Source organism: Epinephelus fuscoguttatus, linkage group LG21, assembly GCF_011397635.1.
Source record: "Epinephelus fuscoguttatus linkage group LG21, E.fuscoguttatus.final_Chr_v1".
Lineage (NCBI taxonomy): Eukaryota > Metazoa > Chordata > Actinopteri > Perciformes > Serranidae > Epinephelus > Epinephelus fuscoguttatus.
This window is the reverse complement of record NC_064772.1, coordinates 29,684,674-29,698,940: the sequence shown is the minus strand read 5'-3', so window position 1 is coordinate 29,698,940 and position 14,267 is coordinate 29,684,674. Positions and strand designations below refer to the sequence as shown.

General features: G+C 41.5%; 1 protein-coding gene across 2 annotated transcripts in view; it reads left to right on the top strand.

The window, feature by feature from the left end:
* The window catches only part of arhgap29a (Rho GTPase activating protein 29a), a 42,787-nt gene extending 28,847 nt beyond the window's left edge, over nt 1–13,940 (top strand). For both annotated transcript variants that reach the window (XM_049566115.1, XM_049566116.1), the window contains 16 exons: nt 124–188; nt 282–392; nt 506–586; nt 1,155–1,337; nt 2,177–2,314; nt 2,470–2,660; nt 6,042–6,211; nt 6,757–6,885; nt 8,201–8,299; nt 8,633–8,796; nt 9,724–9,912; nt 10,517–10,654; nt 10,980–11,215; nt 11,353–11,665; nt 11,779–11,887; nt 12,003–13,940. In XM_049566115.1, coding sequence (XP_049422072.1) covers nt 124–188; nt 282–392; nt 506–586; nt 1,155–1,337; nt 2,177–2,314; nt 2,470–2,660; nt 6,042–6,211; nt 6,757–6,885; nt 8,201–8,299; nt 8,633–8,796; nt 9,724–9,912; nt 10,517–10,654; nt 10,980–11,215; nt 11,353–11,665; nt 11,779–11,887; nt 12,003–12,949 — 3,263 coding nt within the window. In that variant the 3' untranslated portion in view covers nt 12,950–13,940. The remainder of the gene's footprint in view (nt 1–123; nt 189–281; nt 393–505; nt 587–1,154; nt 1,338–2,176; nt 2,315–2,469; nt 2,661–6,041; nt 6,212–6,756; nt 6,886–8,200; nt 8,300–8,632; nt 8,797–9,723; nt 9,913–10,516; nt 10,655–10,979; nt 11,216–11,352; nt 11,666–11,778; nt 11,888–12,002) is intronic.
* The last annotated feature ends 327 nt before the right edge of the window (nt 13,941–14,267 follow it).

The following is a 14,267-nucleotide window of genomic DNA, read 5'->3' as shown; positions in this document are numbered from 1 at the left end:
ACAGTTGACACAAAATTAAAGGTACTTCAGCACATTGCACGTAGATGATCATTTGTAGGCCTTAAGAGAGCACTGTATATGTGAGGTCAAATGAAACTAAACTTTGGTGTGGTCTATTTACAGATATTGAGTGTGCAAAGAGTTACGCCAAAATGGCTGAATCTGCCAAGACGCTTGCAAGTCAACAGGTGAGTCGATGTTGCAGCTGATGTGCACACAATTCTGCTTCTGCCTTTTAGCTGTTTGGCACTGAGGTTAAGAATTTCACCTTCTCGTTTAAGGAATTCATGCCCTTCCGTGAGATCTACACGACTGCATTCAAAAATGACACTGAATACAGCCAGCTGGTACTTCACACCGCAGCAGTACTCCAAAGCAACAAATTCATGCAGGTAATTCAGCAAAGCAAAAGATGCCATTTTTAACTGGGACTGGTTGTGTAATGGAAACAAGAGGACCTACTGACGTTGTGTTTGTGTTGGGGGGGTTATGTGTTTTTTTCCAGCCTCTCCTGGCCCGAAAGAATGAGCTGGACAAACTACGAAAAGAGGTCAAGGAGCAGTGGCAGAGGGAGCAAAAGAAAATGGTGAGTCGATTGCCATAAAGGCTGCATTCTGTAGAGGGCCACACAGAATCTAAAGATGTTTCACTGACCCGAGGCCTTGGTCCAAGGACACTCTTGAAATGCCTGGGCCTAATATATGCATGCAAACAAATGCTTTGTTTTTTCATGTAGTTGTTAAGCCTGCGAGGCCAACCAGTCCATGTTATAGAATAAGAACCATTAACTAAGCTAGTAGCACTAAACACAGTGTATGCCTAGACATTTGTAAATTAATTGCTTTAAGTTAGTCTTTATTGCTGTATTGAAATGTATGTCTATAACTGTACTTTTTTACAGTTTACTATTGACTTAAAGAAGGATATAACATTAAAAGCCATATTTTTTGGTTAGCTCTGGTTAGCATTGTTGGACCAGTGGTAGTTTTCCTATCAGTGGACAGATCCAGTGGAAGAGTGACAAAAAAGTGGCGAGATCAGCCACTTGTAGACTGTTATCAGTGTTCACATTTGCACATATCTGTTTTTGCACATACTGTATGTGCAGTGTGTATGTTTGTCTGTGTATGAACTAAATATGTGTGTGTCTCCAGAATGAGGCAGACAGTGCTCTGAGGAAGGCTCGGCTGCTGCAGGCTCAGCGGCAGGAGGAGTATGAGAAGGCCAAGGTGTCAACCAGCCGCCTGGAGGAGGAGCAGATCGGTGGAGGAGGAGGCGCAGCGGCGATCAAACAGCTGGAGAAAAGGCGCAGGCTGGAGGAGGAGGCTCTGCAGAAGGTAGGACACCTCTTCCGTTGGGCTTGTGGCTCTTTTACTGTGGTATACTGTAGGTTTCTTTGAGCCCTGAACTCATCTCAAAGGTTGTGTTTTTTAAATTGTTGTAGTTGTTTTATAATGGGTTTTTTCACCTTTGTGACTTTGTTTGGCATTTTAAAAATCCATTCTACTCAGTAGCATAGTTGCTGTAAACACAACAACTGGCTAATTGAATATCAGCCTCTACCAGCCACATCACAGTCTACCTTAATAGCTTCATAGGCACCTTTGACAGCAAGTACACACACAAAATAAGAACCTAAATACTGCAGGTTTGCTTACTGTGTTGGCATTTATTGGAAATTGAAACTACAGGGAGACAGAAAAACGTGGAGAGGCATATGAAGGATTCTGGGCCAGACTCCAACATTTATGTCAACAAAGACCTGCCCATTTGTACTGTTCAAAGTGCATACTGTCAATTAAACTATAGCCAGCTGGGTCAGAGTGTATATAAGCTGATACATTCCTTAGGGCCTCATTATCAGCTCTCAGTCAGTACAGGAATTAGAGTGAAGACAAATGACTCTTTGGTCAGCAAACCATCAGTCTTAAGGGAATTGTTCTCCTGTGACACTGAAGATGCAGTTCAGCTCTAAGATCTTAAGTCTCTGCGATCACTTACACTTCATTCTTGAAGCATCTGTCAGCGCTGATAAGCATCTTTGGTTCAGTAACATCTGACCATGTGACTTACAGCAGTTGTAACGACTAACGTGCTCAATCTGGAGTCAAATCATATTAATATTATCATTCCTAGAGTCAAGAATTTTAATGATTTGTCTTCCTTCTGTTTGCAGGCTGAGGAAGCCAGAGAGCACTGCAAAGCCTGTCAGATTGATGTCGGGGACAAGAGGGTCGATCTGGCCAACACCAAGAGTGTGATCATCACTCAAATCCGAGAGATGGTCTCCCAGTGCGACCTCACCCTCAAAGCTGTAAGTTCAAACTTATGTGCTGAAAATGTTTACCACGATTATTTAACATTTAGACCAACTTGAATAGCAGAAATAATGTGCTACATCCTGGACATACATATGAGGAGGCACTCTATGCCTGATTCACAGGTTCATGTGTTTGTGTCTTGTTTCAGGTGACGGTCAACTGGTTCCAGCTCCAGCAGGCCCAGGTTGTATCACTCCCTGTCAACCACCAGAGCCTGTGTGAAAATGCCAAACTGTACGAGCCGGGCCAGCGCTATATCGACTTTGTCAGGAGTCTACCCACTGATGGGCCTCGTCTGGAGTCCCATTCGTTTGATTCAGCTGTCACACAAAACGCAGGGTGAGACATCAAGACACTGCTGCTAAGAAACACATGGGTTCAGTGGCTTGTCTTAGCACTGGGGAGTTTGCAAGTGATTTGGAGATAAACTTGAGAGAGATCGCTGCAGCCGCAGTGGAAAAACTACTTGTGCACCATCAATTTCCGTCTTTTAAAAAGTTCTTGTTTTTGCAGCTGACAGGCTCAGATTATTAGAAGTGTCTGACAACATTATGGAAAGGACCCTACGGAGAATTGAAACCTTTTTTCTTACCTTTGGCTGAAGTCCTGTTCTTGTTTGAAATCTTGCAAGAGAGGAGTGCTGGGAAGAGTTTGCTGTGTTTGAGTACAGAACTGATAAAAGATTTTCAATGTCATGGCTGAATATTTAGCTGATTTTGACAATGTTGAAAAGTTTGTGAGATTTCAGAATGAGACAGGCAGGATCAGTGAAATGCAAAATAAGAAAAATGCTTAATTTTTCTGTAAGGATCCTGTCCATAATGTTGTTAGACACTTAAATTAAACAATCTGAGTCTGTCAGTGGCAAAAAGAAGCGATTCTAATGGAAGTAAAGTGATGGTGCGCAGTTGCCTGTAGGGATTACACCTCTACACCTGCAGTGCCTTCTGTCAATACTGGACCACTTTAAGAAATGGTTGTCTCTTTTAGTCATTCAGACATAAAAACACGTAAAAATTGAGTCCAATTTGAAAAGTTTCCCTTGAAGCAGATGGTCAACTAATACACTGCATTGCATTCATTGATGTTACGATCACAAATAGGTCTTAAAGAAGATATTTAATTAGGAATGTTTTAAAACATTCTTGTCGTTATTAACTTATCAGATTTTCAGGTCTTGAACCATTTAAATGAAACCTTTAAATTAAACTGAAATCTTATGTTTACTATTGAGGATTGTGTCTAAATTTAACCAGGCAAGCCCCAGTGATTATCAGTGTTTATATTAACTGTCAGATTATATCGAGGAAATGACTGAGTTGTAAGTTGTATGTAAGACTGATAAAGTGGTTCATCATAGGATTTCGTGGGAATTTGTTTATTTATGGCAAACAAGTGGTTGTAAATACAGTAAAACTGAGTGACTGTGACAGTCTGTGGTGCCGTAGACCTCAGTGGTGAGAGGTGGAGTGATTGAGTGAGGGAGCTTGTTTTGGAAAGCGTAAAACAATTGGGTTGGCCAGGGCTTCCTGCGGAAATGACTGTGGTCACGGGAGAGAGGAGCCGGGGCAGTGGGCTTACCATCAGTTTCACTAAACCTCGTTGAAAGTTTTCAGTCGCTTTTAAACTATAAACACATCTTTATGACTAACAAGAAAAACATGGTGGTCATTTTACATTTGAGTCATTTTTAGTACCCACTTCTTCAAGGCTTTGGTTAAAAAAAAAAAAAAAAAGTGAGTTTCCTTTTATAAGAGTTTTGTTGACACAGGTTTGTGGTCTCACACACACACACACACACACACACACACACACACACACACAGATGGAAATAAGCGAGCACTTTGTTCTTACTTGGTTTTCTCCCCCACCTCCCCCAAACACTGACCCCTCTGATCAAAAGAATTCAGCTTGGGAGAGAGAGGAAATGAAACTTAGATACACACATCCTCACGTGCATCAACAGCATTTGTCTTCAAAAGGTTAAATATAGAGGCTGACCTACATACTGTATATTGTGAGATACATTAGGAGACGTTTGTTGACAATGGCTGACCTGGATTGCACACCGACCGTTGACAAGCCCATCAGTTAATCACGTTAAACTCTAATTAACTGCTTTCTTTGATGGTAGGGCGCAGCTGATCTCATGATATCGTGATTATTCAGGGATCTGTTGATGGAATTAGGAAATCTTTTTTGCAGTTTGATCCCGCAGTATTGGAATTACAAATTCAGATCTAATTTGGAATTGCATGAAGAGAGGAATGCTATCATTGACTGTATTATTGTTGGTCTTAAATGTGAATACTGTGAAATGTCAATTTAACCCAGCGAGAAAAACAGGAAGAAGTCAGGGCTGAGTGGACTGATAGTGCTTTGCTGTTTGTGGAAGGGTGTTGCAGTCTGGGTTTAACCTTGTCCAGATTTAGGGCAGAGTTTACTGTTGTTGTATTATTTGCAAAGCTCCTTCAGACCCTTTTTAAAAATTTTGGACCATAGATAATAATGTCATGACTTAAGTAAATTCTTACTCCAACTGAACACAGAGAGTATCTCAACAAAAACTCAGTTGTGTCTAAAGAAAACCCATCAGTATCTGGCTTTTGTCTTTAGTGGGAAGTTACAATCAGCATTTATTCCTGGGACAAATGACTCCGCAGTAGTCACAGGTTTTTATCAGCTTCAGCTCTGATTGGCAGTGATAGAAACTAACACCTGGGTTGCGCGCTTATTTTCACCCCTTTTCTGCCACGACCATCAGCAACTTTTTGTCATCTCAGCCACACAATCTGTCTGTCTCCATCCAAGCAGCACTTGAATGCCATTCCAAATTAGTCAGTACTGAGTTTGAATTATCCACTGTGACATTTTTAACTGGTCTCCAAGCTGTTTTCTGGCATGTTCGTGATGTTGAATGTGACATACCAGGGAAAAAAACAAAACAAAACAAAACAAAAAAAACCAGAGAGGCATACACTTATATGTGGGGCTGCCCCCGACTAAGAATTTTTCTAGTCGATCAATAGTCATCATTTAGGGCCATTAGTCAACAAGTCGCCTGCATGTTTACGATATTAATGTAATTATTAAATGATATATCTTAGGTGGGGCAACACAATGGTTTGAGTTGGAGGTGTGAGAAAGAATAGTATCAGTAACATTGTTAACACTGTGCTACATTACAGAGAAATACAAAACCGTACTAATGAACCTTCATTAATATAGGCCTATATTTTATCTACAAGTGCACGTCACACACTGAGCGAGCCGCCTGTTAATGACGCTGTGGGCTAATGGGCATGTAGCTACTTCCATGTTTCAGATGATACGTCATGTTTGTAGTCGACCAATGAAGATGAGTTTACATATCACCTTGGGTTCGTCCTTCACCTTCTCAAAATGATCCCACACTTTGGATTTCCTGCCCGACATGTTATTAACTAGGCTGTGGAATAACCGCAGGTACCAGCCCTGGAAATTAACGTGGTTTCTTTTTAATGTTCCATTACAATGATACACTGTTGTTTTACTGGACCTCTAACCTGCTTACAATACAGTTCAAGAAAATGTTACAGATTCGGATATACTGAATAAAGTCCAAAAGTCACAGTATCTGTTTCGCTTGTCAAAAATGCACCTTGCTTAAACCTCAGTCCTTTCAGGCACTGTGAGCTTACTATCAACAACAGAATTATTTTCATTCTGTCATTTTCCCAGAATGCCTTTCAGCAAGCGGTCGCTAACTGGCAGCCACTCGTCCCACAGTAACCTGTCACATTCATCTGTGACCTCTGACCTCCTCGGTACAGACGACGTCGAAGGTCCCATCTCTGCCCAGCATGCCAAGGTTGCAGAGAGGCACTCCAGCAGCAGCACTGACATCCAAGGTACGCAGGTTTACATCTGGCCTGTTAGCTCCTGCTCTCATTAAGTGTCTTATAATCTTTAAACATGTAAGTGTTCTGCTGTTTTGGTCAAGAGATTTAATTGTAAGCACTGTGGTAATATCCTCTACATTACCTTTAGTCTCTTGAGACCAAACTGTAGCTTTAACATGTGGCCAGTGTCCTTGTGTTGATCCACTCAGACCTTTTCAGGCAGAACTGTGTAGATGCTGTAGGTCCACCACTGGTTAACGGGCTCATGACTCTTAGGCCTATGTAGGGGCAAAGATAACAGATATCTAAGATAGTAGTAAGCTTCATATATAAACACTACTGAAGGCTGTGTGTTTGTGTGAGTGTGTGCATGAGTTCTTCTCATAAAGATGCCTGAGAATAATTTCAGTGGTCTTTAAGCAATCTGAGATTTTAATTGGAAACTAATGATTTCAGTAACATTTATACTTTATATATAATGAACAGAAATGGGAAACTTAAAAGAGTGGGCTGTATTATTTTGCCTTTCAATGTTGTGATATGTTTTTATCCAGCACTTCGGATGCAGGCCTCATTTCGTCCCTGGGCTTCGGCCAGCCAGGGCGGAGGGATGTGCAGCGACTCAGAAAGTGCTGGAGGGAGCAGTGAGTCCCGCTCCATGGACTCACCCACTGCAAGTCCAGGTAGGGTCATTCAGGCAGTGAGCTGCGTGATAGTTTTTTTTTTTTACAAGAGAAATGGTCTCTGTTGATCAAGGACGAAAGCTGTGCAAAAAAAGGGCAGGCTGCTTATTAATTGATTAGAAACCATCCAAATGTCTCCAACAGATTATTGGCTTCAACCATCTCTTCATACACTATGTTGTAATAGGTACAATAAAACACACGTACTTCCTGTCAGGCTTTTATGTTTACTGCCTAACCAAGAAAGCCAAATCATCTGGTTTCCCACAGTTACACAATACCTAGTCCTAAATAACGGGTGCAACAGTCTTATGTCATTGACAAAGAAAAGAAATCACTCATTGCAGCAGATAGAGAGGAGGGGCATTCCTCAGCGCTTACGGTCATAAGTGCCCCTGGGGCCTGCAAACATTTTTCCTACGAACTTGATGTTCACTCAACTTTGTTGGTGTGTTATCTCAGATCATGTGGCTTAGCAACCGCTGACAGTGGTGCCTCTTTGTTGAATGATGCAACTTTGGTAGTCTGCTAGCACGCAAGCATATAAAAAAATGCGGTTTCCGTGCAGGTTTTTTTTCCATGTTTTTTCTGTTGCTGTATAACAGTACGTGATGTACAGGCCTGCTTCCTACACTTTAAGATGTGGGCAAGTTTATTTCAAATTAGTGTCGGTTCATGTAGACGATGCAGCTGATACTTAAAATATACTGTTTGTCCTCTTTAATAATTCAAATTTTACAGTGACAATGGGTCTGTTGCAACCCAAAGATATATTGTACACCTATCATTGAATGTTTACTTGTCTGGTTGAAATTATTCTTGCTTAAGTTTCAGGATACAATTTTGATAATTCACCAGTAACATTAGGTCCATGGCTGGAGAAGGATGGTAGCTTGCCAGTGCACTGTTAGCAATACATCAAAATGGTGGCAGTAAGAGTCATTTCACCCTCCATCTAACCCCAGAGTATTAACAGTGTAAAGGTTTACCCCCTGATGAGGCTCCTTATTGGGCTCTTTGGAAAAGCAACATCAAAATGGGGCCTACTGGAAATAATTTACCAGTCAATAGAGGTGTGAATCACCAACATTCCCCTTCTTAGAATTTGATTAACAACAACACAAAGCTGACCACGCCTTTTTATGTGGCGCTTTTAAATTCTGGAAATTGTCACACTCCGGGCTCAGTCCAGTACTGCTTACTCCTTCCACTGTAATGTGGACCACGGAGACAGAATAATGGAGAAAGGACCAAAATTGACTTAATCTAACTGTGGAGATGTGGACTCACTGGTGCGTCCTGCATTACTGTTTAGGAGACTTCAAGAGGAGATTACCCAGAACCCCCTCCACTGGCACCATGTCGTCTGCTGATGACCTGGATGAGAGAGAGCCTCCTTCACCCTCTGATAACGGTGAGTCACACTGGGCGTACCACACTTAGTAATACATGTTGTTTCTCTTGTTTTGTACATTTGTTATTTCTTAAGATATTTACACTACGTATATTTAATTTTTCCAGCATTATTAACCCAGGAAGTTAAATTCTTTTGGGATTGTTAGTTGCATTTTGTGTACTACCTTAGCTTTTATCTGTGAATATGTACAATCTGTTTTTTTTTTTCTGAATGAGAATGACCCTGTTTCCCAGTGGGATTGTCCCTCCAGTATATACAAGAAGAAAAGAACATAGCCTCTAATGATGCTGCTTGTCCTTAATTTCTTCTTTCTCTCCCTCCACTCTGCAGGTCTAAGTGAGATGGTAATCGAATCAGCCAGCTCCCCAGGTCCCTTTAGAAACACCCAGATGTCCAGGGCTGCTCAAACCCACAAGTTGAGGAAGCTCAGAGCGCCGTCCAAGTGTCGAGAGTGCGACAGCCTGGTGGTGTTTCATGGAGCAGAGTGCGAGGAGGTAACCTTGGTTTCTTTTCCCTCTGTTTTGTTTTAGAACTAATGGAACAAAACGCCAACTGTGAGCCTCTATTTAGACCTTCATTAAATGTAGTGAGTCCACGGCATTCAGAGTATTTCAAGTTCAAGGCGAACACTGCCAAAGTTTCACAATGGCGTCTTTATCACTCATAGTGAGCAAAAATCAAACAAAAACTAAAGAGAAAGACCACCTCGTCCCTCATCAAAACATCTGAATAAAGGGAGAAGTTTAAACTGGCCGCAGGCTCTCCTCAGAGACCAAATCCACCAACTGGTCTCAGTCGGGGAACGGGCAGTGGAAACTGAAGACCTTTTGTTCGTCTTCCGAGGAGTCGCCTCCATCACCCCTGTTTATTTTAGATCCAGTTTCTTTCCATATTTATTGGATACACTGAGGATAGACAAGACAATAACAAAACAGTTACTGGAAACTTTTTTTTTTTTTTTTTTGTTTTTCCACAAAAGTTATATAATGGTAGAATACACACTGACAAGACATAAGAATTTAACGCTGCAGTGTACTGGAATCATTCCATGGCATCGGTTCAAGGGGTCACCAAACATAAAGCTTTCTTCTTTGGCCTTTTAGTCTTGATTTTAAGGAGTGGTTCACAGCCAAATTTGTGTTGAGTGCACATATTTGTGCTCAAGTTGTAAAGAGCCCAAACAAGCTGGAATAGACTGGCTTTGGTAGGAGAGATGTAGAAACACAGTATTTATTTGTCCCCATTTAACATGCAGCCTCAGCTTAAGATTGATTGGTCGTGTTGTTATCCTGTTCTGCTACTATAATGATCAAAATATTCAGTCCCATCACTTCTACTTTAATCTCTGCCTTTCAGCAGTGTCCTAAATATGTTTTACTTTATCACTTTCATAACTGAGATGCCTTTCAAAATGTTTGCAGTGTTCGTTAGCCTGCCATAAGAAGTGTCTGGAAACCCTGGCCATCCAGTGTGGCCATAAGAAGCTCCAGGGGAGGCTCCACCTCTTCGGCATCGACTTCACACAGGCAGCTAAGAACAGCCAGGATGGCATCCCCTTCATCATACGGAAGTGTACATCGGAAATCGAGAACAGAGCGCTCAACATTAAGGTATTCTGCAGTTAAAGACCTGACCTCACCTTAATGCTAAAATGCCCATAAATGTCCCGAACACAGAAAATAAAAAGAGTTTTTTCATTGTTTTTTAGAAAAATCCTGCATAGTATACCTTTGAAATTCTGTATTTAGCATGTTGCTTCTTCTTTTTGGCTTCCCTGAAGAGGATACTCTACTATGTTTGTGCTTTGTATTTAATTTTGTTGTGGGATATCTCTTGATGCATTGTTTATTGGAGGTTTATGTCTCTTTTTTTTCCTGATAATGGTTGTGTTTATGTCCAGATGATATTTCTGTATTGTGTTGTTGGATGATGGTGGGTTGACATACCGGAATGTTTGTTTTATTATAGGTTAATGTGTCTGAATAATCCCATGAGGGATGGGTCATGTAAATGTCCAGACATGAAAATAAAATATTCATTGATTAATTTATTCACTGTCTCGAAATATAAAATGCAGTGTTTGGGCCAGTAGAGGCTGCCAGTATTTCTAATGATAGTCGTAATGCCTTGTGGGAATTATTTACATGTCTCAAAATGAATGTTATTTTCTAAGAAATTCCTGTGTTGAATCCATTTTGTTTTTGTGCCATGAAGGGTATCTACCGCGTGAATGGTGCCAAGTCTCGAGTAGAGAAGCTGTGCCAGGCTTTTGAGAATGGCAAGGACCTGGTGGAGCTCTCCGATCTTTATCCCCACGACATCAGCAACGTACTCAAACTCTACTTGAGACAGGTGGGCTGCTTTTAAGATGTTATCCATAGCACTATAGGTATTGGGGTTTTGTAAATTTACTCAAACCTGCAAAGAGGCTCATCTAAATGAGGACACAAGATGGTTAAATATTAGCGCTACAGAACAAAACCACTGCAGTGGTATTTATTTGTCTTTGTCTATGTTTGGTATAAAACTCCCCCCTCTGGTCCCCCAGTTGCTTATCTCATTTCTAATTCCTTGCCACTTGTCTATTTACTTATATATTCTGGTCTCTGTTTGTTATTAACTTCCTCATTTAATTTGTTTTTCTGGGTCTTTTCTCCCCTCACACTTTCCTCTGCAGCTTCCAGAGCCCCTCATCCTGTTCCGCTATTATAATGACTTCATTGGTCTGGCAAAGGAAAGCCAGAGGATCATTGTGGAGGAACTGGAGGCAATGCGGCTCAGTCCCACCCCAGTGCCCCCGGCCCAGGTCAGCGTCGATCTCAACCGCGTCCTCTTCAAAATCAAGGACCTGCTGAGGCAGCTGCCACCAGCTCATTACAAGACACTGCAGTTCCTCATAGAGCATCTGCACCGGTATGACAGCCTCAGTCACATAACCCATAAAACACATTATTAAATCAGTCATTTCACAAGTAGGAATGTGAGTCTTATTTTTTAGAAAACTCAGTCTGTATTATTAATTTATATGCAATAATCCCTCCTCTCTCCAGGGTGACGGAGCAGTCAGAGGAGAATAAAATGACAGCCAGCAACCTGGGCATCATCTTTGGCCCAACACTGATCAAACCAAGGCAGGCAGATGCCGACGTTTCCCTTTCCTCTCTGGTGGATTACCCATATCAGGCACTCATTGTTGAGCTCCTGATCAGACACTACCAGATGATCTTTGATACCCCTCTTAGTCCCCTGAGCGGCACCTCACCTACAGAGATCGATGCCCAACGCCTTGACACACGCCTCAACCAACAGGAGAAGGAGCAGCAGCTGAGCCGGCACTCAAAGTCGCTGGGAGACATTAAGGAGGTAATTAGTGTTTGGTTTTCATACTAAACATGAGATTGTGTTATTTTAATGGTATGGCATTCATTTTGACATCAAATGGTAGATTAACACTGTGTTTTGTGTTACCATTACAGCAGAGCTCTAAGGTGTATAAGAGACATTCCTCCATAATTCCCTCCTCCCACTTATTGGCTGAGGTTCAGGAAACCACGCCAAGCTTCGACGGAAGTGACTTTGAACCTGGTCAGTATTGTTACAAAGCGATGTAACCTATTGAAAGCATTAGGCCAGATGTAAAATCTTTCTTTTACCTTTTATATGTTAATGTTTAACCTTTTGTTAATCTCTCTATTTAAAGTTGATGAAGTGGATTTGGAAGCCTTCAATGGGGTTTTGTCATCAGACGTCCCAGAGGTCCCGAAACCTGGCGAGAGAGGCCTCTGCCGTTCTCAGCATGTCACCGTCGCCAGAGTCCAGCTCCGACACCCTCGCAATAAACTCTCCTCCCGGCCAATGAGCATGCCAGCTGAACGGTTACACAACCGAGGCCAAGTAGACGAGAACAACACCCGGAACAGCACCGACCAAGGCGACAGGAAAGGAGGCAGTTTTGATCAGTCCATTGAAGAGGTGGATGAAACTGAGAGTACAAAATTGCGAGTGGGCACGCATTACCGGAGTACATTCATTGACACTCAGACGTTACGCAGAACTTGGGACAAACAGTACAAGCATGAGGTTACTTCCAGAACTGTCAGAATTGTGGCCAGTTCGCCCACAGAGAGTACGGCAGTGGACCCCAGCAACTTATCAAGTTCTGTGCCCGTATCCTCATCATCTTTCTCCCTTGGAAGTACTGGGAGCAACATGAACACCATCTTCCCTAACAGACCTTACACTGTCGCAGTGCGACCTAGCAGGACTTTAAGAAGGGAGGACAATGTAACCAAGTACAGCCCCACTTCAACAGCTTTCAGGGCTCCCAGGACACTTCAGCCTCCCCCAGGGACGTTCTACAAGCCCCCATCAGGGAGCAAAGCTAAAGTGCTGCAGAGCTGTGTTTTAGCTAACAGCGCAGAGGAAGAAGATGATGAGGAGGATGATGACGAGGAGGAGGAGGAGTTGGGGATTGAGATAGAGGTGTCTGTAGATGAGCCTCTTGAGGAAGACAACGAGGCTGAGCCATCTCAGTCTCCCAGCTCTAGTCCTGAGGAGCTGGGCCCAAACCAGGCCAAACCAGTATACCAGAGACTACGGCCCAGACGCCTCCAAGAGGTCGAACATCGAGAGGCTCATTTTGTGTGATCATCTGAGAGTCATGGGTTATCAGAGATCTAAAAAAAACAGTGCTCAAATGTGATCAATGTGTGCCATATTCATCTGCATTGACGCTGCAAAGACAATTTCCAGATGTACTATGATTGTGGGCCCCATGCGGACAATTATATGTACCCTTTGTCCTGACAAGACAAACAAGATGCACTTAAAAAAAAATGCTGTATATTTTAGCCTGATTGACCAATAATTCATTTACCAATCACTTGCTCAGTACACTCTGGCACCTTGTCAGAATATTTATAATTTTTTTTTAAACTGTGCAATTACATTTTTATTCAAATATTTTGTACCAAGTTGTTCCAGGCTCACTATGTATGTTTATATACCAAAAAAAACTGTTTGAATTGTTACAATAGTGCATATAGCCACAACACTGAAAAAAAAAATGTTTGGTGCACTTATCAATACTCTCACACAGATCTGTTCTGAGTCATGTTTCTACCTACTGTGAGTCAGAATGTTTTAAACTGTTACATTTAGGTTATAATTAATCATTTTGCTAATAACTTGTATATAAAGCAATATATTGATCGTTGTTACATGCTGCACTGGGTATCTACATTGGCATTTGTTGATGCTATGGAGCACCAGTTGCAGAGGGTATACATCCACTTGTTTTTATACTGTTGAACTTTTATGGTGTCAACTTACACTGATCTGAAAAGCTTTTAGAAATGCCTCTGGATTGTATAATGGCATTATCTGTCTTATTTTGATATAACATTTCTTCATAGCCAAAGCTGTTTTTTTTCTTTTTACAACTGAATTAGTTAAATAACCTAAACCTTACAGGTTCTTTGTAAGTAATAGGAAGTGCAGCATTTATTTAAATGGTATCTGTTTTTCATGGTAATGTACAAGGTTGACAGAATGTTGGAAAGTTCAGTGTAAAAAAAAAACAGGTACATGAAAACAAACACCCTTTTGTAACTTATTAAAATATATCTGACAACTTCCATGATGGTCTGTTTTTTTCTTTTTCAGAACTTTAAAGGGGAAGATCACCTAAATTAAGAATTTCAATGTGTTATTTCCATGGCCTAGGGAAAGTTTAATCACGGTTTGTGAACGTTAGCTACTCTCTCTTAAAGACAGAAATGGTAAAGTAAAGTGGAATTTATGTTTCTACATTGAATTGACAACGTAACTACGGTGTAGGCTCCATGTCGATACAGAGCCTACCTCCCTAGAAATGTAACTACATGTCACAGCGACGCAGACCTCCTGCCTATTTTTGTAAGCTGAAACCATTTCCCTCAGTGGAAACAAAGCTTTTATTTACTTT